Source organism: Homalodisca vitripennis, chromosome 7 (genome assembly GCF_021130785.1).
Source record: "Homalodisca vitripennis isolate AUS2020 chromosome 7, UT_GWSS_2.1, whole genome shotgun sequence".
Classification (NCBI taxonomy): Eukaryota; Metazoa; Arthropoda; class Insecta; order Hemiptera; family Cicadellidae; genus Homalodisca; species Homalodisca vitripennis.
Window position 1 is genome coordinate 14,705,363 of NC_060213.1, and position 25,374 is coordinate 14,730,736.

General features: G+C 33.8%; 1 protein-coding gene across 1 annotated transcript in view; it reads left to right on the plus strand.

Annotated features, from left to right (window-relative positions):
• Window positions 1-25,374, plus strand: part of LOC124366925 (ankyrin repeat and death domain-containing protein 1A-like) — a 140,649-nt gene that overhangs the window by 108,211 nt on the left and 7,064 nt on the right. Inside the window, exons 9-10 of the mRNA XM_046823532.1 lie at window positions 20,148-20,246; window positions 21,409-21,504. Of these exons, the coding sequence (XP_046679488.1) occupies window positions 20,148-20,246; window positions 21,409-21,504 (195 nt within the window). The remainder of the gene's footprint in view (window positions 1-20,147; window positions 20,247-21,408; window positions 21,505-25,374) is intronic.

Here is a 25,374-nt window from a genome sequence, read left to right on the forward strand (position 1 = left end):
TTTAACTCCAAAGTACCTCACAGAGAAAAGTGATGATGAACTAATTTTTTCAGCCAGGAAGTTTTGTGAGAAGTATGAGGAAGATGTTTCACACGGGTTGGAGACACAAATAGTGTGTTTCAGAAACATTGTTTCGGATGAAATAAAAACAAGAGGATTGAAAAAAGTTAAGGATTTAGCCTCATATTTAATGATAGAAAACGTGACTTTGTCAAGCAGCCTTCCTGATGTCTGCACAGCGATGATGATGTTCTTGACTCTCCCAGTTACGTCAGCGTCAGCGGAAAGGTTCGTAATCACCAAAATATCATAAAAACCCGTACTAACTAAAATTAATTTTTGTGTTAAGAAGAGTTATTATACCCTTTAATTATATACTTGTATTATAACCTGAAAATGGCATATATGTTAACAACATAGTTTTTTAATCTTATATAAATTTTCAGGTCATTTTCTAAACTCAAGCTCATAAAGAATTATTTGAGAAACACTATGACCAATACCAGGCTGAGCGCTTTGGGAGTCTTGAGCATAGAACATGAACGGGCTCGTAGGATCAACTTGAAGATGTTAGCTGAAAAATATTTCAGTTTTAAGAAGAGGAGAGGGTTTAAATAAATGGAAATAATTAACATGTCTACAATTTTTTCTATTTTTATTTTAATGTTTGAGATAGTTTCATTAATAAATAATTATGATGAATAATTCATTTTAAAGTTTTCTTTTCCTTTTTGATCTTTTTACAAAATGTATAAAAATAAACATTGCACAGCACGGGACTATCAACTATTTACACAAATTTAAAGCCACTCTTAAAAAGTAAAGGTTTGTTTTCTATTACAATTTACCGTAAGTAGAGTGAACATCATGAGAATAAAGGTAGACCAGGGGAAGTAGGCTATAATTATAACGATGCGTGTAGGTCAGTAGGAGGAAGGGGGGGGGGGGTGTTAGGAGCCGACAGGAGGGGCGCATTTCAGTACGCTGCGGGGGGGCGCGACTCTGTCTAGTTACGCCACTGCTCATTACCTCTACTGTAGACGTCACACTAGCGGAGTTACAGTTAGTTCACTCGAGAAGACACGTAAACAAAGCAGGTCGTAATGTTTGAACAAAGACTCTTAAAATCCCCACTTGTAGGGAAGGCTCATTATCTCTACTTTAGACGTTATACAAGAGTTGACACTTTTAACTTTAAACACACCCGGAAGTGAATATCGATCTATTAAGCATTTTATTTTGTAAAGAGCTATGTTTATCCTTGCTACAGGATATGTTTTTGTAATATTTATAAAAACAATTAAAGTACTACATAGTGATACTCATTTTTCCTGTAAATGAAATGGCATGGCGGTGAAAGTACAACTATCGTAAATCGGCCTTCTATTTTAAAAAGTCTAAAAACGTACATGAATAATATTTAATAATCACACTCGCACAATATTACAATCTTAAAATATTTCGTCCTTTTGTGAAGGTTTGTCTCAAAGATTGTCAAGGGTTATCAAACTAATACTATCTTACGTAATTATAGACGTCCGCTATCAAGTTATATAAATGGGGTTATATTTAATTGGGGGTTATATTACATTTCTAATTGGTTGGTTGAGCTTCAGCTATTAAATGGATAGTCCCCCTTGCATTAAGGATAAGCCAACGTGCATCTTTGGCTCTGCCGGTTTCAGTTGAACATCTCTCAATCTCTTTGCTAAAGACGGCTCTCCACAGTGAGACTGTAATACTGTGAGAGGAACTGAGTCGATAATGTGATAATATTTTTGTCTCTTAATGCCTTAAATGATATTGAGCTCAAATTTAAGACTTTCTCTGAAATTATTCTGTTTAAAGAAACGATTGGCATCTGTCATTTCAGAGGATTGACAAAAGTCCATTTTCAATATTTATCAATAATTCAAAATAAAAATGTAAATAAAAACTTGAAATGGGCGCGAAATGGATAAATGATTGAAGGGCCACTGTTTTCGTAGCAGTCTGGTGTAGTACTAGTAATTCACATCAGCTGTTACTTCTCCATATTCTGATGTTAAGTTAAAATGACAAATGGTAAACTAATTCAGAATAAATTAACAGTACACGTAGACAATATCCTGAACTGTTCAGGTGTAAAAGTTATATACTGTACATTAAAAATTACATAGCTAACATTTTAGTTAACCATTGCCGAATTTCTTATTTCTCACAAAATTTGTCTTGTTATTACAATCTTCTAATTGACGTGTTGACGTGTGCTTACATTAAAATTTATTCATTAACTCATGAACTGCCGGTTCCTTTACTGCCCTTTTAGTTTTTATCAAGCGCACTTGCCTTTTAGTGCGGGAATAGTATTGGAAATACGGTAAAGCGGTGACGAGCGCCTTTCCGTCTTGTCGTGGATTAACAGATACATGCTCTAAGGACAGTGTTCATTTTTACTAACACGGCCTTATTAACATTGTGTGAATTATAATAAATTTGTAGAAATTATTGAAATTGAACAATCTTTGTATTGTTTTGGGGACATAAAACATATTACTTGTAACGATTACTATTTTTCAGGACTATTACCTGTCCTAACAAAAGTATTTTTAGATATTTATGATAGAGATAAAATCCCATTTTATATCCTAATGTTTTTATTGAGGAGTAGTTGCATTTTGAGGAAGATTTTGGTTTAAACCTAGTTGTGAGTCATATTCTGGCAGGTGGGACGAGATAGTGAGCCCGATGCGTTTCCAAACTGTGAGAAGCCTAATTGAAAAGTTAAAGTGTAGTCAAGTAGGTCCTACCACCGATACCTTGCATGTGTTCAAAGAAAACTACACTCCATACTACATTTGCATACTCTAGCTCATTTCTCGAGCTATCATATGATCAGATAACATGCTTACAAGCATGATTTTTCTGCTGACTTAGTCAGTAGATTCGCTCTTGCTGGGCCAGCTTATTGTAATTTCTGTTTTATTTTTTTTTTTTCAGCACTATTTTAGTATTTCTATTTCAGTTAGGACGCAGCGTTTACGCCTAAAGAAATTGTGTATGAACTTATAAAAGCGTCAGTTAAAAGAAACTACACTGAAGCAGCAATCTTGACAAACAATGTCGGAAGTGGAGGAAAATCCCAACTTGAAAATCTGACGTAATGAGTTTGCTGCACAGTTTTATGTTTGTGTTCACTTTATCCTGCCGGTACCGGAGAGTTCCTGGAATCATTTCATCAGTTATCTGTCTCATACGTCACGTTCAGATGTTTGTGTAATAAGGAATTGATATTTAATAATATATGTATAGGTATATTACGTTTACACCCTTAGGTAATCACATATGGCTTTAAGAAATATACAGTTTTCGCAGAATTTATTACAGCTGTTTAAAATGAAATCCTTACTTTAGGATTAACTATGAAATTGCTATGAAATACCAATACTTATTATAGACGTTGAGTTATACACACTTGATTTTCCCATTGTGGGTTTAGAGATTGTCCAATGAACATATTGTCCAAATATAGACTTATGTTTCCTAAAGTACCCTTCATTAAGAAACGTCCTAAAATATTGTTGTTGAATTATGCATTCTTGCCTATGGCACAATATTTTTCAAACATTTTCAGTAATAAACCCTAACTTAATACGTAAGTTATTAAATTAAGGATTCAGTTCTGTACGAGTTTGGTTCAAATTTTTTGTTATTAAATTATCAGTCATATAATGTCCATTCAAAATCTTTATAAGATCCGTCTAATACCAAAATAACACCGACCAGCTGTTTGATCCAAGCATTCTATCAGTGGTTTGTCAGCTATGGCCATATTTCTTTGAATTCCAAGACTGATCTTGGGATCAAACCATGAATTCACTATGCGACGTTCATTAAGATCACTTCCATTTCAATATCCACTTCCTAAAAATGTATGAAAAATATCTTTTTGTTGTAGGGGATTTACATTTGTGTCTTCGATTACTTTTTCGATAAAGACTTTGTTTTGTACTTTCATCAGAAAAGGTTGTGCAAAATTTGAAATAATAGGCAGAAAGTAAAGGCTTTGTATTGTGCAAGTACAAATAAACAATTACATTTTTCTTAGCTTTCCGTGTATTTAGATTTCCCAGTTTAAATTAATTAATTTATCTAAATTCGGGCAATCCTAAGTTACTGACTAATGTATAATGTTCCTAATTATTTAACATTTTGACCAATCTAATAAAATATCATTTTGCTTGTAACGGATACGTTACATTATAATAAATAGTAAAAAGATAGGTTTTGTGAAAAATATATTAGCTTTAGACTCTTTGTCTTTACAGGGTCGTTTTACAATGGGTGCGGCGTAGGGCAGCTATGTGTGGTAAAATGAAAATAAAATTTTGATAGAAACAAATTTTAGATTTATTGAATAAAAACTAATACTAATGAAACATAATTTTGATGAAATGAAATTATGGCTATGCTTAAAATAACATCCTACAACACAAAATCCAATTAGCTTGAAATAATTAATTAGAAAATACCCCTACTCCCTAGCAGTTAAAATTTAGAGTCTGATTAGTTAAAAATGTTGATCAAAAAGGTTTAAATACTCTTAAACATATTCACCAAATCCCATGATGGCGACACGGCGGTCCTCACAGATAATTGAAACATTTAAATTTGGATCACATTGAAAAAAAGACTGATTAATAATTGAAAAATTTTGAAAACTATTTCACAACGTACTACATCATCAAGAGGTCGAGGAAGAAGACTCTCTCTTTCCCAAACTCCGCGTCAGTAGCGCAGAGAGGGAAAAGTGATACCCTTCAAAACGGAAATTTTCCGTTTTTCTGGTCGAAAAATGATCCGCTTTTACCTCTGGCTAACAACCCACTCGAATTCGGTGCGCAGAGAACGAGTTTGCGTTCCCGCGGGGTCGCTACCCTCCAATGAGAATAATCCTTACGTTAGCCAATCGTGGCACGCGTTTTGCCGTGTTTAGTTTTGTTCTTTGATGTTGATGAGAAACTATCGAGTTTTATTAAATATGGCCGCTTTACCATTTGAGATTTATGTTTGAGGTTACAATACTGTCAGTGACGGGCTATGTCACCATGCACAACTAAGCTTCATAATAAATTGAAATTTGATTATTCTCAAATATGAGAATGATAACATTAACTAAGCAATTAAATTGTCGGTTTGGATTCCTATTCATTTAGATTTATTATTAATAGAAAAATATTATTCATTGTATTATATTATTCTCGAATTTATTATTAATTGTAAAAGTTGATTTAGGTTACAGGCTAGGCCTATACCCGTTACAGATACCCCCCAAATTTTGTGGTAAAATTGAAAATTTTCATTACAAAATTTTACTCATTAAAACTTTTACAGTGAATGATTTTTTACATATTAAACAATCCGAACAACAAAACAAATAAATTGAAGAACAAACAACTGTCAATTAAATCTAATATTACAAATTTTTCTTCATGCTTCTTGACGAACAAAATTTTTTACTTAAAGTTAAAATTTTGTGAAGTTCAAGTTTTGCTATTGTCTACAGGCTAAGTTATCACAGTTTACTCTCTTAGTTCATAGACTTACAGTCATGGTGAGTTATCACAGCTTCTATACCTATTGGCCCAGCGCTTTATCTGTCTGACTTCATTTAACATCACCTTGGAAGTTGAATTTGATTAAAAGTTCTTGCCTTTCCATATTTACTTCATTTAACATCACCTTTGGAAGTTGAATTTGATTAAAAGTTCTTGCCTTTCCGTATTTACTTCATTTAACATCACCTTTGGAAGTTGAATTTGATTAAAAGTTCTTGCCTTTCCACATTTCTATTTCCTTCTGGGAGAACAGTTTTTATTTCATCACTTGTTACCAAAGTGAATTGTATTATTGCAGTGAATTGATCCAAACGTTTTTGACTTCTCTCACATCCAATGCTTTTAAAATGTTCCATTTTAAACACTATTCTCATCTTCACTGACAAAAACTTCTTCAAACTTATGTGTCCTTAGACTTATTTTCAGACATAAAGAAAAGCACACCATGACTTCAAAGTGTCCATACTTGTGGTAGATTCATAAAAAAAACACACCATGACTTTAAAAGTGTCCAAGTCCAGTTGCTTTGGTGATTTAATTTGTTGTGATTTGCCTGTGATATTCGCGCACTCACTTTCACATCTTACACTAAACATTTCCTAATATTTAAAATTAAAGTTTTTCACAAATAGTACCTACATTATTTATTAAACATTCTTACAACTAAGTCAAAAACAATCAACATAACATAAATATGAACCATTATTTTATCAAATAAATTATTACTACTATATTGTTACTAGATAAAAATTCATTCTCAGCATTTTTCATCTTACAAATTCATTCATAATTAACTAACAATCTCTCCACACAGTTTATAAAATTTGTTTCTCCTTTTTTTTTAGAAATTATACACAATAAATGGTAAAAATTTATTTAATTATTTATCCTTTGTAATAATCTTACATAATTTAAATATTTTTGTTTTGTTTATTTTAATCGAGGTTATAATAATTATAACCTGTCTATTTTGTAGTTTATTTTTATTTACCCTCCTTGTTACCTATTTGTTGTACTATTTTACTTCAACACACTATCTAATAGTTATCACCTTTTATTAATTAATTACCAATTTTTTAACTAATGAAATTCCTTTGCAACCCCCAAGTCATAATAATACAATTTTGTCCCTTTGTTTTGAGTTTTATTTTTTTTTTATATTAGCTGAATTCTTTTCTTCTCACTCATTTATTTGTATTCATTTAATACAATATTCTCCTAACTTCCTCATACCATAAAATACCCATTTCGCACAGTAAAATCCCTTTTAAGTGTCATTGCACTTCATTATTATAAGTTGATTAAATGATTATTAAACCAAATATTTACTAGCCTAATATATTTCCTTTTTATTCATCCCCCCTCTGAATTAATTAATTTAGTACTGACTTTTGAATTTATTTTATTGGCTCAATTCTATTTCATACATTATCCTGTAACTCCTATTTTCCATTCCACTTTTAAATTGTTCCCAACCTCTCAATTTCCACTCCTATTCTCTACTATTATTTATCCACTCCATTCACAATATATCCTTCACCTTTAGCCTTTGTTCAGTGTATTTTACACTACCCCTCTATCTATCATTATCATATTAACTATTAAACAGGCCTACTTGACCTACCTCTAACATTTTACTTTAAGAATAATTACTTTTATACCAGTATACCCCCCAGTTTGCTTTATTATTATTATCATCTCAGTATCCCCCATGTTACTTCATTATTATTATTATTTTATCCGTACAACAAAATAAACTAACTCATCAGAAAAACAATACATTATTTCAATAATGAATATTTTAATTAGTCTTTTTGTGCTTTTACTTTTCTCTTCTTCTTTCTTTTCTTTAGAATTTACTGTAGTTTCAATTTAAATAAACTGCGTTTCCTTACTTGAATGTCATTCTCCTATTCAATCCAACCATATTCAATAATTTGTTATGAATCTTACACTTTTAACTATTTACAAACCCAGAAACAATAAACTGTGTGTGATTATGTATCTTGTACTGTAAGTTGACTTCAATCGTCTTAGATGAGTATGTTTTTTGTGTTAACCACCCAGAAACAATAAACTGTGTGTGATTGCGTACCTTGTACTGTTGTCTTGAAATCATATTTCAAGTATGTTTTTTGTGTTAACCACCCAGAAACCTAACTGTGTGTGATATGTGGTTTTTGACATTTATTTGTCCCATGGCCGTCAAATCGTACAAAATCCAGCCATGCCATTTTATTCTGTTTTGTAAGACTTTTTTATCTTTCGAAGGGAAAAAGCTACAAAGGAATAATAAAAATCACGAAACCCATATTGTTTTAACCCCCCATCTTTGTTTGAACTAAACCAAATTTCGATAAAACTTTTTTAATTGTGTTACATTAAATGTTCCTATCACACCACCATCTTCGTTGACCACAACATATGCGTTTTCCAATTTTATTTGTGACACCCTATACGGGCCCTCATAAAGCAGAAAGAACTTCTTAATTTTCTTGTCAAGTTTGTCAGACAGAAAATGTGTTTTTACTAGAACTTCATCTCCTATACTAAATCTAATTGGTTTGACCTTATTATCAAATTTTCTTTTCCTTTTTTCCCCTTTTGAAACTAGTCTATCTTTGACTAATCTTATTTTACCTGGATAGTCAGCTAACATTCTTTTCTCTTTGGGAAATTGAACCATATCCTGTAAAAAATTCCTATCTTTCCTACCAAACATTAGTTCAAACGGGATTTCTTCCGTGGTCTCATGCACGGAATGATTTAAACACTTTTCAATGAAATTTAGTACTAATGGCCATTTAGTATGTTTCTCATGGCAGTATATCCTGCATATTTTAGTAATTTCCTTATTAGCCCTTTCAACTGGATTTGAGGCTGGATGCCAAACAGAACTATGAATAGTTTTAATGTTTAAGTCTCTAAGGGTATTATACCATAAATTACTAGTGAACTGCGAGCCATGATCGGACAAAACACTACCTATCTCACCTACCTCAGGTATGTATTCATTGATCAATTTATTTAGTAATACTCGGCTAGTAGCTCTTTTGACCGGATACAACTTCACAAATTTAGAAAACAAATCCAACACAACAAATATGTATTTTACACCTCCTCTTCCTACAGGCAATTCTCCTATCAAGTCAACTGAGATTATATCTTTCAATTTTTTAGGAATTATTGGTTGTAAAAATCCTATTGATTTAACAGTGGTGTGTTTGGCACATTGACACAATTGACAACATTTTAACTGATTCTTTACTGAAAGTTCCATCTTAGGAAAAACACAATATTCCCTTAGTATTAAATAAATTTTATGTCCCCCCAAATGACCATATTTCAAATGTGTAAATTGAATTAATTCTGATTGAATTGCTTTTGGTATACAAACTTTAAAACTATCACCATCATTTAAATCTTTCTTAAAAAGTATTCCATTATGAATAACAAATTGATCTTTTATTTGTTGATCATTACCCTCCAATTTAGTAAAAATAGGCCCAAATTTATCATCACTCCTTTGTTTTTCTTCTATATTTCTGAACATTGGTTTAATCTTCCTATCGCTAACTTCAATTTCAATTTTATTTTGTAAAACCATTACCGAATTCCTTTCAATTGGATTTTTATAATTTTCGTCAGTTACTCTTGAAAGAATGTCAGCGGGAATATTTTGCCTTCCGCTGATGTACTCAATAGTGAGATTGTATTCTTGTAATGCCAAACTCCACCTCAAAATTCTACCATGAGATAGCCTACAGGTTGTAAGGAAAGATAATGCCTTGTGGTCTGAACGAACAATTACTTGAAAATGTCCAATAATATAAGATCGGAATTTTCTACAAGCAAAGACCACAGCCAATAATTCTTTTTCTGTTATGCTATAATTTTTCTCTGTTGCTAAAAGAGTCCTACTTGCAAAACTTATCACTTCATGTTCCCCCTGATCATTTACTTGATAAAGAATGGCTGACACACTGATGTCTGATGCATCTGTACTTAAATAGAATGCCCTACTCCAATTTGGATGATGTAACATAACTGAGTCTAAAAATGTTTCTTTTATTTTCTCAAACAGATTTTGTTTTGTCTTATCCCAAAACCATTTACTTTTAGAACTCAAAATGTCACCAAACTGACCCGTCAAATCTGAATAGTTCTTCTGAAATTTTCTGTAATAATTACATAAACCTAAAAACGATTGCAGTTCTTTTAAGTTCTTTGGGGTTGGAAAATTCTGTATCTTTTCAACTTTATCCTCATCCATCTTTATCCCATCTTTACTAAGAACAAAACCTAAAAACTTTACTTCCTGTTTCAAAAAATCTGATTTTTTAAGTTTAACAGTCACTCCACACTCATGCAGTCTTTTCAGTACTCTATCGATATGATCTAAATGTTCCAAAAAAGTTCTGGACGTAATTAGAATGTCATCAACGTAACAAGTTACGAAATTGCTAAACTCATGGTCCAAAATTTTATTCATCGCTTTAGTAAAATGAGCCGTGCTTACATTCAAACCAAATGGTAATCGCTTAAATTGCAAATTTTTTCCGTTGAATGTGAAAGCTACAAATTTTCTAGATTCTTTATCGAGTTTGATCTGGAAAAACCCTTACGTTAAATCTAATGTTGTAAAATATTTAACTCCCATAAATTTTTGAAATATATCATCAGTTGTTTCTGTACTTTGTCTATCCAGAACAAGATACGAATTTAATTTCCTACTGTCTAAGCACAATCTTATACTCAAATCTTTCTTTACTACACAGACTAAGGGATTAGAAAAAGGACTATTTGACTCTTCTATAATATCTTGTTGTTTCAGTCTTTCTAATTCTTCCTCTACAGATTTTCTTTTACTAAACGGAACCGGATAAGACTTGCCAATATATGGGACTTCACTTTTAACATTCAGCTTTGCTGTGTATCCTTTAACACACCCTGGTTGATCCGAAAAAACTTCTTTATTTTCAAAGAGTACTACTCTTAATAATTCTAGTTCCTCATCCTTAATACTCACATTATCTGCCTCTAATTCACTTATTCTGTCTACTAACCTCTGTTCAATTGCTTCTGATTCAGATTCATGTTTGATCTTAGTAATTTTTTGTTCTAGGCCTACTTGATTTGATCTGTGTTCAAAAAATGGCTTTAAATTTGCTAAAGTATTGTCTATTTCATTTTCATCTTTATACAAGTTAATTCTGTTAATATGTATTATTCTTAACCCCCCCACAAATTCTTCACCATTTCTATACACTAATTTAGTCTCTAGATATTTCCCGTCATGTCTATAGCATAAAGTATTGGTATCAAAGTTTAGTACAGCCTTATGATTGCTGAAAAAGTCACAACCAAGTATCAACTCAATTTTTAGTCCTTGAACATTTAAAAATGTTATTGGGACAACCTGTTCTCCAATATTTACCTCTAGTCTTATTTGAACATTTATTCTTTTGGACCTGACTCCTGTAACACCTACAATTGACAGATTACTAACAGGTAGCTCTGGAATGTTGTACCCCACTTGATTTTTTATTTTCTTATAGAATTCATCTGACATTATACATGCTTGACTACCTGAATCTACTAAACACTTGTATTTTACCCCTCCAATACCAATATCAATTTCTGGTAAAGACTGAACCCTATCACGCATTACTCCATCATTGTAGTTGCTTTCATCTAAAAAATCATCCGCTATATTTTGATCCATAATGATTTGATTCTGGTTACTTTGCACAACCCCTTTCAACTCTTCATTAGTTTGATTGAAAAACTCATCAATGCTTTCTTTTAAAAGTTTCAACCCATCAATATTCAGATGAACCAAATCAGCAAATGTTTTTCCCCCAAAGTTGATGTTTTGTTCAAAATATTTTAAATTACACCCTAACTCATTGTGATCAACAAAGTGTGGTGTGACATGATTAATCTTGATTGTATCCCCATTGTCTAATGCCCGTATGAACCTGTTAAAATCTTTAACCTTTCCTCTGATACCAATGTCTTTGGCAACTTTCGGAATTGGAGGTAGAGTCAAAATGATTAATTTCTTATTACAATTTATTAGGTATTCAACTAAATCTTTCATGTCAGTTTTCATTTGCTCAAGTGAATTATTTTTTAGAATGTCATTTGTACCAATAAAAATCATTAGGTTTTCAGATAAACTTGATGAATGTATTTTTACCTGCTCATATAATTGTTTAATCGTTTGACCCCCCACACAAAGTCCTATTGATGTTCTACCACCAGGGGTTTTAACTGTATCCATTTGCAAAATTTTGTTTGATAGTCTACAAAACTGACTATCGCCTATCAATTCAAAGTTGTTTATTTTTGGTCTTTCGTCAAAATTTAAGTTCCGAGTTATTTCCCCTGGAATTGTTGGTTGTCAATCTTGACCATTTTCAATTTCCCTAGGCCCATCAAAGTTTTCTGAATTGTTCCTATAGTTGTGTCCCCCCCGGTAATTTGGTCCACCCCTGTAATTTCCCCTACCTCGAAATGTTCTGAAACCCTCGGGTCTGTTGTATCCCCTATTATTTTCCCGATTCCTTTCAAAATGATTCCCATTAGTGTGATTGGCCCTACCATTGTTGGTATGAGAAAATTGTGTGGTATTTACTGCCCTGTTCTCATGATTTGGCCTATACTGCTGTCCTTGGGTACTGTCATGAAAGTTTTGTGTTGGCCTTCCTGTGTATGTTTTTTGTCTATTTCCATTTTCATGATTAGTGTTGTATGTATCCCTGAAACTTTCTTTTTTGAAAGGCTTTACATAACTGAGCTGATTTAATACTACTTCTAGTTCTTCCCTACCAGCAAGGGATTGTAGAATTGCCAGACTGGCACTTATGTGTGGCGGCAAATGTCGACAAATAAAGCCAAAAAACGTAAGGTTATCCATCTGGTTGTCCAATTTCTTTGCTATGTCAAAATACCCAAGCACATAGTTTGTCAAATCGGTTTTACCTTCACAAAAATTCCCATTACCCATCAATTTGTTTTCAAAATCTTTTTGTTTAGTAATGTCCCAGAATCTCTTTTTGAAATCATTTTTAAATTGTTCAAAACTCTCCCATTTGTCAATGTTTCTCCGAGCCCACTCAGATGCTTCCCCCTTCAAGTATTTTACAATATACAAAAGTTTTGTTTCCCAGTGTTCTTGATTACTATTAGTAAATTTTTCAGCCAATTTCAAAAAATTCATAGGGTGAGTCCTATCATTACCCTCATCAAACTCGGTCAAATAGAGTTCCGCCATAATATTACAAGCCGGTTGTTGATTAAGACCGCTACCCTCCATTTTTATGCTTTTCACAGTGGTCTGAACTTTGTTCGACTCAACTAGTAGGTCTGATTCCTCTTTTAAATTTGATTTAGATTCTTCCTCGTTTAAGCTTACCTTAGTACTTTCACTCATCCCTACATAATCTTTTATTCTCAGTATCTCCGTTGCATGTGTATCGATTTTATTTACTATCTCATCAACCCGAGAACTAATCTGTGAAACCTCTTGATCGAATTTTTGATTGACTTTAGCAATTTTAGTTTCAACTTCTTCCCCCACAACTTTAATCTCTCCCTTCAATTCACTTTGAACGTTCTCAATTTTTGTGTTTAATTTTTGTTCAATTTGTGTCATGCCCGTTTGAACGTCATCCATTTTGCTATAAATATCGGTTTTTAGGTCATCCATCTTGTTATAAATATCGGTTTTTACCTCATCCATCTTGTTATTTAATCCATCAAATTTGTCATTAAGTTGTGTCATCAAAAACAACAATTGCTGATATGCATCAGTTCTATCTAGGCCTACCACCGTTTCAACATTATTCGCATTAGCCAAAGAGCTGTCTGATCTAGGCCTATTAGCTAGCTCCGCGAGTGTCATCTCACTACTACTGTCCGAATTATCAATATTCTCCAAGTTCTGATCCATCATTTTTAAATTTTGATTTAGTCTATTTCAAATTAGAAAACCCCTACACAATTATTAAGCTACACCACTTTTAGCTGCCCCACGTTGCTGGGTGCCATTTGTAACGGATACGTTACATTATAATAAATAGTAAAAAGATAGGTTTTGTGAAAAATATATTAGCTTTAGACTCTTTGTCTTTACAGGGTCGTTTTACAATGGGTGCGGCGTAGGGCAGCTATGTGTGGTAAAATGAAAATAAAATTTTGATAGAAACAAATTTTAGATTTATTGAATAAAAACTAATACTAATGAAACATAATTTTGATGAAATGAAATTATGGCTATGCTTAAAATAACATCCTACAACACAAAATCCAATTAGCTTGAAATAATTAATTAGAAAATACCCCTACTCCCTAGCAGTTAAAATTTAGAGTCTGATTAGTTAAAAATGTTGATCAAAAAGGTTTAAATACTCTTAAACATATTCACCAAATCCCATGATGGCGACACGGCGGTCCTCACAGATAATTGAAAAATTTAAATTTGGATCACATTGAAAAAAGACTGATTAATAATTGAAAAATTTTGAAAACTATTTCACAACGTACTACATCATCAAGAGGTCGAGGAAGAAGACTCTCTCTTTCCCAAACTCCGCGTCAGTAGCGCAGAGAGGGAAAAGTGATACCCTTCAAAACGGAAATTTTCCGTTTTTCTGGTCGAAAAATGATCCGCTTTTACCTCTGGCTAACAACCCACTCGAATTCGGTGCGCAGAGAACGAGTTTGCGTTCCCGCGGGGTCGCTACCCTCCAATGAGAATAATCCTTACGTTAGCCAATCGTGGCACGCGTTTTGCCGTGTTTAGTTTTGTTCTTTGATGTTGATGAGAAACTATCGAGTTTTATTAAATATGGCCGCTTTACCATTTGAGATTTATGTTTGAGGTTACAATACTGTCAGTGACGGGCTATGTCACCATGCACAACTAAGCTTCATAATAAATTGAAATTTGATTATTCTCAAATATGAGAATGATAACATTAACTAAGCAATTAAATTGTCGGTTTGGATTCCTATTCATTTAGATTTATTATTAATAGAAAAATATTATTCATTGTATTATATTATTCTCGAATTTATTATTAATTGTAAAAGTTGATTTAGGTTACAGGCTAGGCCTATACCCGTTACATGCTGAAATAATAAGCTTTTTAGATTTTCAACAATATGTGTAAATTCCATAATATGACAGAAAAGAGCGCTATTAATAATAGTTTTCATCCAAGCCAATAATGGTATCCTACCCAATCGTAGGTTAAAACCATTTGTGGCACCTATACGACCAAAAGAAGTTTTATTCAAAATATTAAAATGTAGAACGTTACTGAAATTCGTGTACAAATGTCATGTTAAACGATTGTACAGTATAGGAATATTAGTTTAGTTTTCATTGTTAAGACAAGGTGCGAATTTTGCGCTCAGTCTAAAAATACAGCAATTCAGTTCACATATTCTATTGTACGTCAGTATTGATACTGATACTTAGTATTTGTTAAATAATAGTAAAATTCCTTTCTGCTTAAGTACTATGGAAAACAACTTAGTTAAACAAGAAAGTAACTAAAACATTAACGGTAATAATTAAGAGTGTTTTTCTCGCCCTACCTGGCGACCCTGCCACTCAGGCGTCCCTCAGTAACTCGGTTAAAGTAAAGGTTAATGTTTGCCTCCCTTAGCCGCCACCCCCCGACGTTACTGCATCTCTGAAATATTAAGTTCCCCTTTCCTGCTGCCCTGCCTCTAGAGATAACTGGCAAGCAGAACGTTTTATAGCTCGTGTTAGAGTAAAATACTCGGCATGTATCAATTTGTATCTATTTTGTGCCACAGTAGACATTCAAAAGATTTTATTTTTAGGATGTAACGTTTTACCAGTCGATTTATGAGAGAACCAAAGAGCAGAATAGTCCAGGAACCGATTTCCTCCGATGCTCCTCGAGGGTCAAAGCTCAGGTTCAACAATGTAGTCTTACGCCGTTTCGGGTCATAGGGAGCTTAGTAGTCAGAGCATGGACTACTGTGCTTGCCATGCTCATGCTAATCGCACCCACTCATGCACTCCATGCTCCAGAGGATGTTAGCTTGCTTCAATAGACCAGTTACAGTGCTGATCGCCCTTTTTACAGCTCCCAATTTGCTGTATTTGAGCACCAGATTCCTAGTTTTCACCAATGACATACGAGTGTTCGCCTTGACCATTTTTCATAATTTTTACTTTTTTTAATCTTACTCTAAAACACTAAAAAAGGCAGATTTGTGCCACGCTATGTGTTGTGTAACACGCTGTTTGCGGTCGCACTGAGAAATTCTGAAGCTGATTTCTTTCTTGAAATTCTGTGCGGTCAGACAGTTAACCGTACCGAAAAGAAAATTTGACATCTCCGGTAGACAAAAGAGGCACGGTGGCACCTACTGACAGACACATATGAACATTTTCCAGTCCTTGGAGTCATACAAATTCGAACGTCTTTGCTGCCCGTTAATTACGTTTTTTTTTTTTAAAAAAACAGCCCAATTGGTTCCATTAAGACTAAAGCTTATATTTTAGTAATCGCGATTGTAGACTAAATTAAAGGGCTTAAGGATGGATGCCTCCCTAAAGTTTCCACTGTTACTATCTGAAGTGCCAATGCCTACTTTGATTACTTTTGCTAATTCTATAAAAAACTTTTTATAGATGTGTGTTATTTTTTGTGAAATACCGTCAAAATGGAATAATGTATACATTTATGTATGTATGTGTATGTATGTAACTCCTCTCCTTCCACCAGACGGGATATAAAACCGTTGATACATATAATTAATATGATATAAATAATTTTCTGTTCAGCGTGGTTGCGATAAGTACTAATTGATCTATAACCGTGTCAATGTAAACTCCACAAACAGGAATATTCCGTTAAGAATAATAATGAAGTAACACGTGTTCATACTAAATCACTACACCTGCTACTGTCCCAGGCTGAGCCGGTACAAGCTCTGAATGTCTGAGTGGGTCGCCTGGGGCTTACAAGCAGTCCCATGTAATATTTATGTTCTATTATTCATAAGTATAAGTTAGAAGCACGCCACGCCACGTATCACGTAACAGGCTTCACTGAGGCTGCATGAAAAATTTCAATTCTATAACTTTTTCATTCTGGAAATGTGCTACGAACAGATAGACGGACATACGAGTACATCACACAGAAGACATCTGTACATCCCCCGGCTGACAAAAGATAAATTGTGTCTGCCTATTGAGTGATACAAGAGTGTGCTAAAATCAACATTATCATCACCTTTTATATTTTATATTCAACTATATTAGTTTGTTAATTGTATAAATAAGTTAAATATGAAAGATAAAAGCCCATATGATTGTGTACGGCCTGTTTCTAAATTATATACATTCTGATATTTTCTCTTTACCAATGAAAATTATTTGCTAAATCCTATCAAAATTCTATGGAGTGGCATCCACTATCATCGATGAGAGTGTTGTCTGTATTTCTTTGAAGCTACATAGAAAATACCAATCTAAAAGTCATTTCGTTTTCAAGATATCGCAACGACAGACGACAAAAATGAAATTTTCCAGCCCCATGATTAATAGGCTTCGCTAATGATCAGACAATAAATATATAGTTAAAGAGAACCCACTGCTAAATCACCTACACCTGCCGACCGCTTCAGAGTACGAACCTGAAATACATTGCGTGTCTGAGTGGGTCATAGATTGCATGCGTGTAATTCACATCAGGCGCTTTTATTATATCTACATTTGCCATTTCTCATATCTAAATCAGAATCAATCACTTATTTAATAATGTTTTATTATTAGTCACTATAAACAGATATAATGGTATAAATTATGGATGTAAATTCGGTAATGTTTATAAACAGACGTATATTGACACATAAATGCTGCAGCAAATTTCTGATTTTGGAGGTATTACCAGTCTCCAACCATTACCTTAAATCGATTTTAAAAATGCATTCATTATGCACAAAAATTTGTTAATGAAGACATTCTTTGGTTTATGTTCAAAAATTAACATATGATGTTGTTTCACAAACTACATGGTAAAATGTACGTCTTTATAGAATGGTGATCAAATATAGTAATAACGTTAAATCTTCTTGTAACAATTTGACCATTACATATTTTTTGGGTGGTCATGCACAGTAGGCATAACTACATAACCAATACTTTTCCTAATATATTAAGAGGTTCAATGTATCAAGGTAAAGTTGGAATATCCTTAAGAAGATCTAAGGGGGGGGTTGTTAGTTAGATCGTTACAAGGAAGGGTCGGTCTGTTATGTTCAGAGGGATTCACAAAAACTACTCTTATTCCTTTTTACAGAAATATAAATATTTTATGGGTTATTTTTCTTATTGTTCACTATATTTCGATTTAAAGTCTAACTGCAAATTTAGACATTCAACTTCCTCTTTAATATGGGTGGGTGTTCAAAGTAAAAATACATTGCCATGTCATTGGTTATAAAGACCGAGTTTCAGCACACCACTCTTGTATAATGTCTCCCCTTTAGCTGAGTGTAAATAGTATTTTATTAGGTTTTATTGTTACTATTAACTAAGAGTTCAAGATCATCTATCAACTTATGAAAAGCTATCCGAGCCGGTTGTAATTTATTTGGCCAGTCGTTAATACACCCATTAAACAGAGCTGGGCCCAAGATTGACCCCAGGGGTACGCCAGTCTTCACAAGTTGGCAGATAGTAATTATGTATCGATAAAATCAAACTTTATCGATATAGTACACAATTAATCCACGCTATAACTTATCAACTTAGGGGTTAAAAATCTGGTAAGCCGTGGCAATTTTCTTGGACGTGTCCCTGAACAAAAGATTCTTTAGCTTCACACGCCTGAAAACAATCACTAATAAAATAGTCATGTAGCATCTGTAATGCTAAGATTTGCATGAAAACCTTGTTGCCTGAATAAAAGGATACAGTTTCCTTGTAAGAGTTGAATGGGTTGTCGATGCAACACTTTAACAACGGTACTCGGCCTAATACAATCTGTACCCAAAAACATAATAGTAATAAAATTATTTGCCAAGTATATTTCACTTTGGTAATGTGCTAATTTGAGCTATTCCTTACATTATTTTTGATCAGAATTATAATAAAATATGAAAAATAATATTTACTAAATGAAAGTTTAAAATTAAAAGGGTGTTTCACAAAAAAAGCCTCCCTTGAACTTCTGACGATAAAGAAAATTACGTCTCAGCTAGGTATGAGACCTGTGTTAAACCTACCAAGAATAATGGCAACGAGAAACGCGTTGCCTTGAGTTATGAACCAATTTACACCCTATAGAGGCTCGGATTACACAAATAAATCATAAACGCCAAGAGGAATTTTCTTACAAAAGTTGAAACACAATCTTCTTTATAAAACATGGCTTACATTATTAGTTGTGTCTACTTACTTGATGTTCCATTAAACATTTATTTAGTATTGGAATTGGACTTGGAGGACCACCACCACCACCAAGATCCTAGGTGTAGATTATGTAATCAGCCGCAGGAGACTGCTAAAACACATCATTTGGATTGTGAGAGTCTTGCGGTTAGGAGAAGAACCCTATTTGGAACCACACATCAAGGTGGTGAATACGACGTCAGCATTGTGCAGAACCACTTGAAGCTCGTTATAAGCAGAATGACATGCAGGTCCGCTTAGCGGAACAAGGGGTGCGCAATAAGATTAGATTGACCTTACTCTACCACTTATAATAGGAATAACATAAAATATTCAATAAAGTGCCCTAACTAAGGTCATTTATTGTTCAAAAACTGGTGCTGGAAACCTTTATTCGTATCTGCAGGTCTTTAAACTTAAAGGTGGAATGCCATACATTTATACACTTAATGTTACTTATGAAATTAAAGACCACTTTCGTCTGAGGACATTGTTTTAATTTAATTTGAATTAAAATCTGTCACCCTTTAGATTTATAAGACCTGATATAGTGCAAAATATGAAAAAATGTAATTTTGTTGAGTCATCTTGAGACACATGTATATGTATAAAATTATCTTACACTTTGCGTTTAATATTCGTCTTTTATATTGTTTTACCTGTATATGAGGTATACTAAATTCAGACTTATATATTTGTCAGTCTATACTAGAGCCGTTCTATTTCCATTGTTGCACTACTTCGCAACTTCAATTCTTTGTTTCAGCCATAAAAACGGGAAAGTTAGAACGGCTCTAATGTAGTCTGTGTTGTTACTGTGTACGTACCTACACCTCTTATCTGTGTGTATGATGTATTTTTGAGAGGTTAGCAACATGTAATCCCTTTTTTCAGCCATTAAACGGGACAAAATAGATCGGCTCTAGTGTACTGTGTTGTTACTGCGTACGTACCTACACCTCTTATCTGTGTGTATGATGTATTTTTGAGAGGTTAGCAACATGTAATCCCTTTTTTCAGCCATTAAACGGGACAAAATAGATCGGCTCTAGTGTACTGTGTTGTTACCGTGTGTTACCTTCACCTGTTATCTGTGTGTGTAGAGGCTACAGTCACCTATCCATATCGCGGCGGAGTTCGGGTACACGGAAATCTGCAAGGTGCTGCTGGCCGCGGGCGCCAACATCGAGCAGCGAGAGCAGGTGAGTAGCCGCGGGTTCTATTCTCGCTCAGGACAACTCAAGTTTTCAGCGGACACGTTACAATGTTTACTATGTCATTTAAACCAGGATAAACTACCAATGTATATATTCATTGAGATATTTCTACTCATTTTTATGTAAGAAGACCCTTAGGTTGGTTTATTTTGGATATTTTGATCCTATTCTGACGTATGGGCTGACCTTTTGGGGAACGACCCCAATTAACTCTGTTGGCAGAGTTTTAAATTGAAAAAAAATCTGTTAGACTGATGTGTGGCCTGGGTAGTCGTGACAGTTGTCGGGCAGTGTTCACTAATGAAAACCTTTTGTCTTTTCCCTTCACTGTTTATATTTTGTGTCTCAATGTATTCATTCAAAACTCTGCAACACTTCCCTACATATAATCATCTGTATTCCACCAGAAACAGATACACTCATCATTCCGTACCATCACAGCAACAACCTCAAAAAATCCATGTCATATGTTGGTCCCAAAATATTTAATGCTCTGCCGCCTAGAATTTAAACTTCTTTCAAATTTAAAAAATCTCTATTAAGCCATAGTTAACTATAAACTGTTCCAGTTGTTATATTCGATTATCTTTTTACTTCCTTAGCCATCAACTTCACCACTGATGTTTGTGATCGCTGAAGTACAGCTTGAACAACTAAGCAGTGATGTTTTTAGAACAGCTAATACATCTTGAACGCACGAGGGAGAGAGGAATATATCACTGCCTCTGCCGCACATGCGCATTGACTGATTCATACTACTGCGCATTTCCACATCAATTTTCTCACTTACCTCACGGCCAAGTACGTAGCCAGCGAGCGAGTCCAAGGGGTCCGGACCCCCCCTCCATTTTTATTTTTTAATTTTGTTCAATTACTGTTTTAGTAAACTAGTACTGCTGAAAGATCGTTCTTAGCAAAGAAACGGGTCAAGAACTTCATAAGTAACAAAATGGGGCCTTACTCTCTGTCCACAAAAATATCAGTCGTCTGGAACCCCTCCCCCCATTTTTTCCTGGCTACGTTCTTGTTCATGGCCAGTAGGCATAATATTTCTCAGTAGCTCACGATTCATGCTGTGAATATCCCTGCGTATTTCTCTTGTACCACCCGTTAATCTAGTAACGCCAGTTCTGTGTGGATGTGGCAGGGAGGCCGGACGCCGCTGTACATCGCCGCCAGAGGGAGCTTCACCGCCATCGTGGACATGATCATCAAGACCGCCCGCCTGGATTATCCGGAGCCTGTAAGTCTCACACCTTCGCCCAGCTCTCGCACTTCCTACACTCACACTTCAGTAACACTGCACCGTGCACTTGTGTACCTTCATCACCACTCTGGCTGTTACTGTATGTTCAGCGTTTAAACGTCCAGAGACATAAAATAACAAGTAAACAAGTGTTGAGAGCACTCTGGATTTGATATTATCCACAAAACATTATCCACTTTCCCAAAGAAAACCGTAAAGCCTTAACCTTCTACTACTTAACAATATTTTTAGATATTCCCCATAAAAGATTTTTTTTAGTTAGTAGTAATATTTAAATCCAAATATGATATAAACGACTTTCAGTTAATGTTTTCATCTTTGGTATACATAATCGTAAAATATATCAAAAATAGAATTCCCAGAAAGAATGTAGCTTTGCAGAGCTATTCCCCTACGATGTGTATTTTGTGTATACTCTTATGTTATTTTATAATTATGTTTTGTATTTTAAAATTATTAACTATATGATACACAATTTGAACGGCATAATTATTACCATGTGAGTTGGAATATTTGAAGCCTTTCCGTTCAAATGGAGCTAAGTGCCAAAATTTCCAAAAATAGTTTTTTCTAATTAAAGTAGTCTATGTTCCAACGTGATTCCATATCTAAAGGAGCTATGTGCCAACTATGTTTCTGTTAGTTGCAATCAATGATCACAGATGGTGCCGGTGGCAACTCCAGCTGGCCTTCAGTGCTATTGGAGCTAAGTGCCGGCAACCATTTTAAGCAGCTGTGAGTACTGTGAGTTGTGTAATAAATAACAAGTATATTGTATTATGCTGTAATATGGATAATCAAAAGTTAAAAGCGTTTAGTGAAACTCCTAAGGATAATGAATCTTTTAAAATTAAACAACGGAAAGCAAGAATAAGTGGAAAGCCATACATTATTCGAAGCAAAGAGAAAGGTTACAAAGAAGTGTCTGCAAAAGATCCACCTTTTACACAGGTAGGTTAATTAGTAAGCTAAAGTTGTTTTTTCAATTAATTTGATTGTAACTTAAACAATATTATATTATTTTGAGTAAGTTTTGTTGTTTGTAGTTATAGTTAATGAATAAATACTACAATAATTTTTAGCAACATAACCTAACATAAGTTATATTTTTACGGAATTTATTTCTAAAATCCAGGAGTAGGTAGGCTACTTGAACTTTGTGTAAAGTAAAATAATAGTGTATAATTTAACAGTATGGCTGCTGTTATCCCGTATCTCATTTAGCCCCACTACTACAAACTACGGATAACGGTAGCCTATATTTTAAGATTAGAGTAGGCCTAAGGTAAAACTCATAAATCGTTAAGCCGTAGATAAAATTCTGAACTGAATCCAAAACCAATGTTTTATTCTTTTCGTATAATAATTTAATTAACATTATCCTATATAAAACTTATGTCAATCTTATTACCCATTTAACCATACTATTTCCTAAGCAATTTTATTACTTTCAGGAAAAGTGCAAATGCAAGTACAAATGCAGTGAATTATCTGATGACTACAAAATGAAGTTATTTAAAGAGATCCATGAGCTTGACAAGAACGGACAGAACACATACTTGCTTGGGCTGATAGAGATTCTCCCAGTTCAGAGGAGGCGACATGGTAAATATGATACCCCAACAGAAAGCCGACGTCAAAATACTGTGAGTTACATCGTGCCAAATGGGAAAGGACACCATATCCGGGTATGTAAAAACACATTTATGGCTATATTTGGAATTAAGTCATCCAAAAGAGTACAAAATCTTGTGGCAAATAAAAAAATGGGCAATACTGTTGTGAAGGATACCAGGGGAGGATTGAAAACTTTCAAATACACTCTGGCTGATAGAAATTTGGTCAAGGACCATATTAAATCCATACCATCTGAACCTAGCCACTACAACAGAAACCGATCTGATTATGAATACCTGAGCCAAGATCTCAATCTGTATCGCCTATACAAGGCGTTTATGGAAAAATTTCCTAATATTAAAATCTCATACAATTTCTATTCCATAGTTTTTTAAGAATGATTTTCCAAATCTAAAATTTAGGAAACCTCGTGTTGATACATGTAAAAAATGTGACCGCCTAAAACTCGAAATGACTAGTAAAGACCCAGTCGTTGTTAGACAAGCGAAGATTGAACAAGAACAACACCATCGTAAAAGTGAATCAGCTTATACATCAATGACGTCTGACAGTATCAGTTCCGCCTCTCCTACCAGTAATACTTGCACTGTTGTAATTGATCTTCAAAAAGTATTCCCAATCCCGAAATTAACACATTCAGACATGTATTATGCACGTCAGTTATCATGCTACAATTTTGGCATTCACGTGACTGACACCAGTGATGGTATTATGTGCCTTTGGCATGAAGGCCAATCGTCTCGTGGTGGAAACCAAATGGCGTCTTGTTTGTTCAGAGTAATAAACAACATGAACTTGACTAATAAGCGTCAGTTAACAATTTGGAGTGATAATGGCTGCGGCCAGATAAAGAACAGAATGATGGTGTTCATGTATATGTATTTGATTTCCCTGGACTTATTTGACCAAATTAACCACAAGTTTCTTGTTGTGGGACATAGTTTTTCTCCAGCTGATAGAAATTTTGCAATCATTGAAAAACGTTGGAAGCGTGTACAAGCTGAAACGCCTGACGATGTTAAGCGTGCTATAATCACATCCCACCACGAAAGACCATTCAAAGTTGTAGAGATGGCTGAACAGTTCCTTGACTTTGATCAAGCTGCTTCTTCCATCATAAACACCAAAAAGTTAGGTATATCTACAGCTTCCTGGATCCGTATAGAAAAAAAGAAACCAGGAGTAGTACAAACAAAAAAGACGTTCAATGAGATTGAACCATGGATAGATCACTACGTTTTCAACCCTGGTGTAAATGAAAGGACTCTACAAACAGTCAATCTTGAATCCTTACCAGAAACTGTAGATTTATCAATCGCCAAAAAAGAAGATTTGAGGAAAATGTTACCTTATATAAAAGAAGAAAACAGGAAATTTTTTGAAAAAATTTGTATAAACTAACTGATTACAATGACATTTCAATATAATGTTAACAATATTTCATTTTTACCCTGTACGTTTTTATAATTAATTGTACCTTTTTCATTAAACATGTTTTTACTACCATGATATCTTGTTCTTTTTTAATACCTGGACTTAGCTCTTTTAGAACGTCTATGCATAAGGCACATAGCTCTTTTCCAAAAATGTCAATTAAAAAATTTTTTTTAAATATTTTCATTACATATAAAAGATTTTTAAAGACATAGAAGAGTTCATATATTTATAGAAAACATGTTTACTTAATTTCAATTAAGAAAAATAATTATAATACGAATAAAACAGTGTTTTGTTGTTTTCCAAAAGTTCTTAAAATGGCACATAGCTCCATTTGAACTGGAAGGCTTCATTTATCGGTGAACATTTTCAATCATGTCAGGAGCTGTAATTCTTCTAAGAGCAAATTTGTCTCAATAGTAACGTTTTATAAATCCGTGTTTACTGTCTGATTTGATTTCTTACTCAATTATGAGGTTAGAAATATCTCATGGCAAACACTAAGTAATAGAAGAGGCAATGATCAGAGTTTCTAACTTTCAGTAATGACGTTTTGTCTCATCAGTAAACAAACAGTGCACAGCCAGTTAGAGGAAAATCTTATATGTAAACATTGATCAAGAATAAAGCGTTTTGAAATTTTGGGGACACCAAATAGGAATAAACAACAAATTTCAATTATGCAAATGAAATCTGTAGAAATTTGTAATTATATATCCCGTTGTTGAGTGTTGATGTATTGCAGTAGAAAAAAATACACTCGGTCACAAA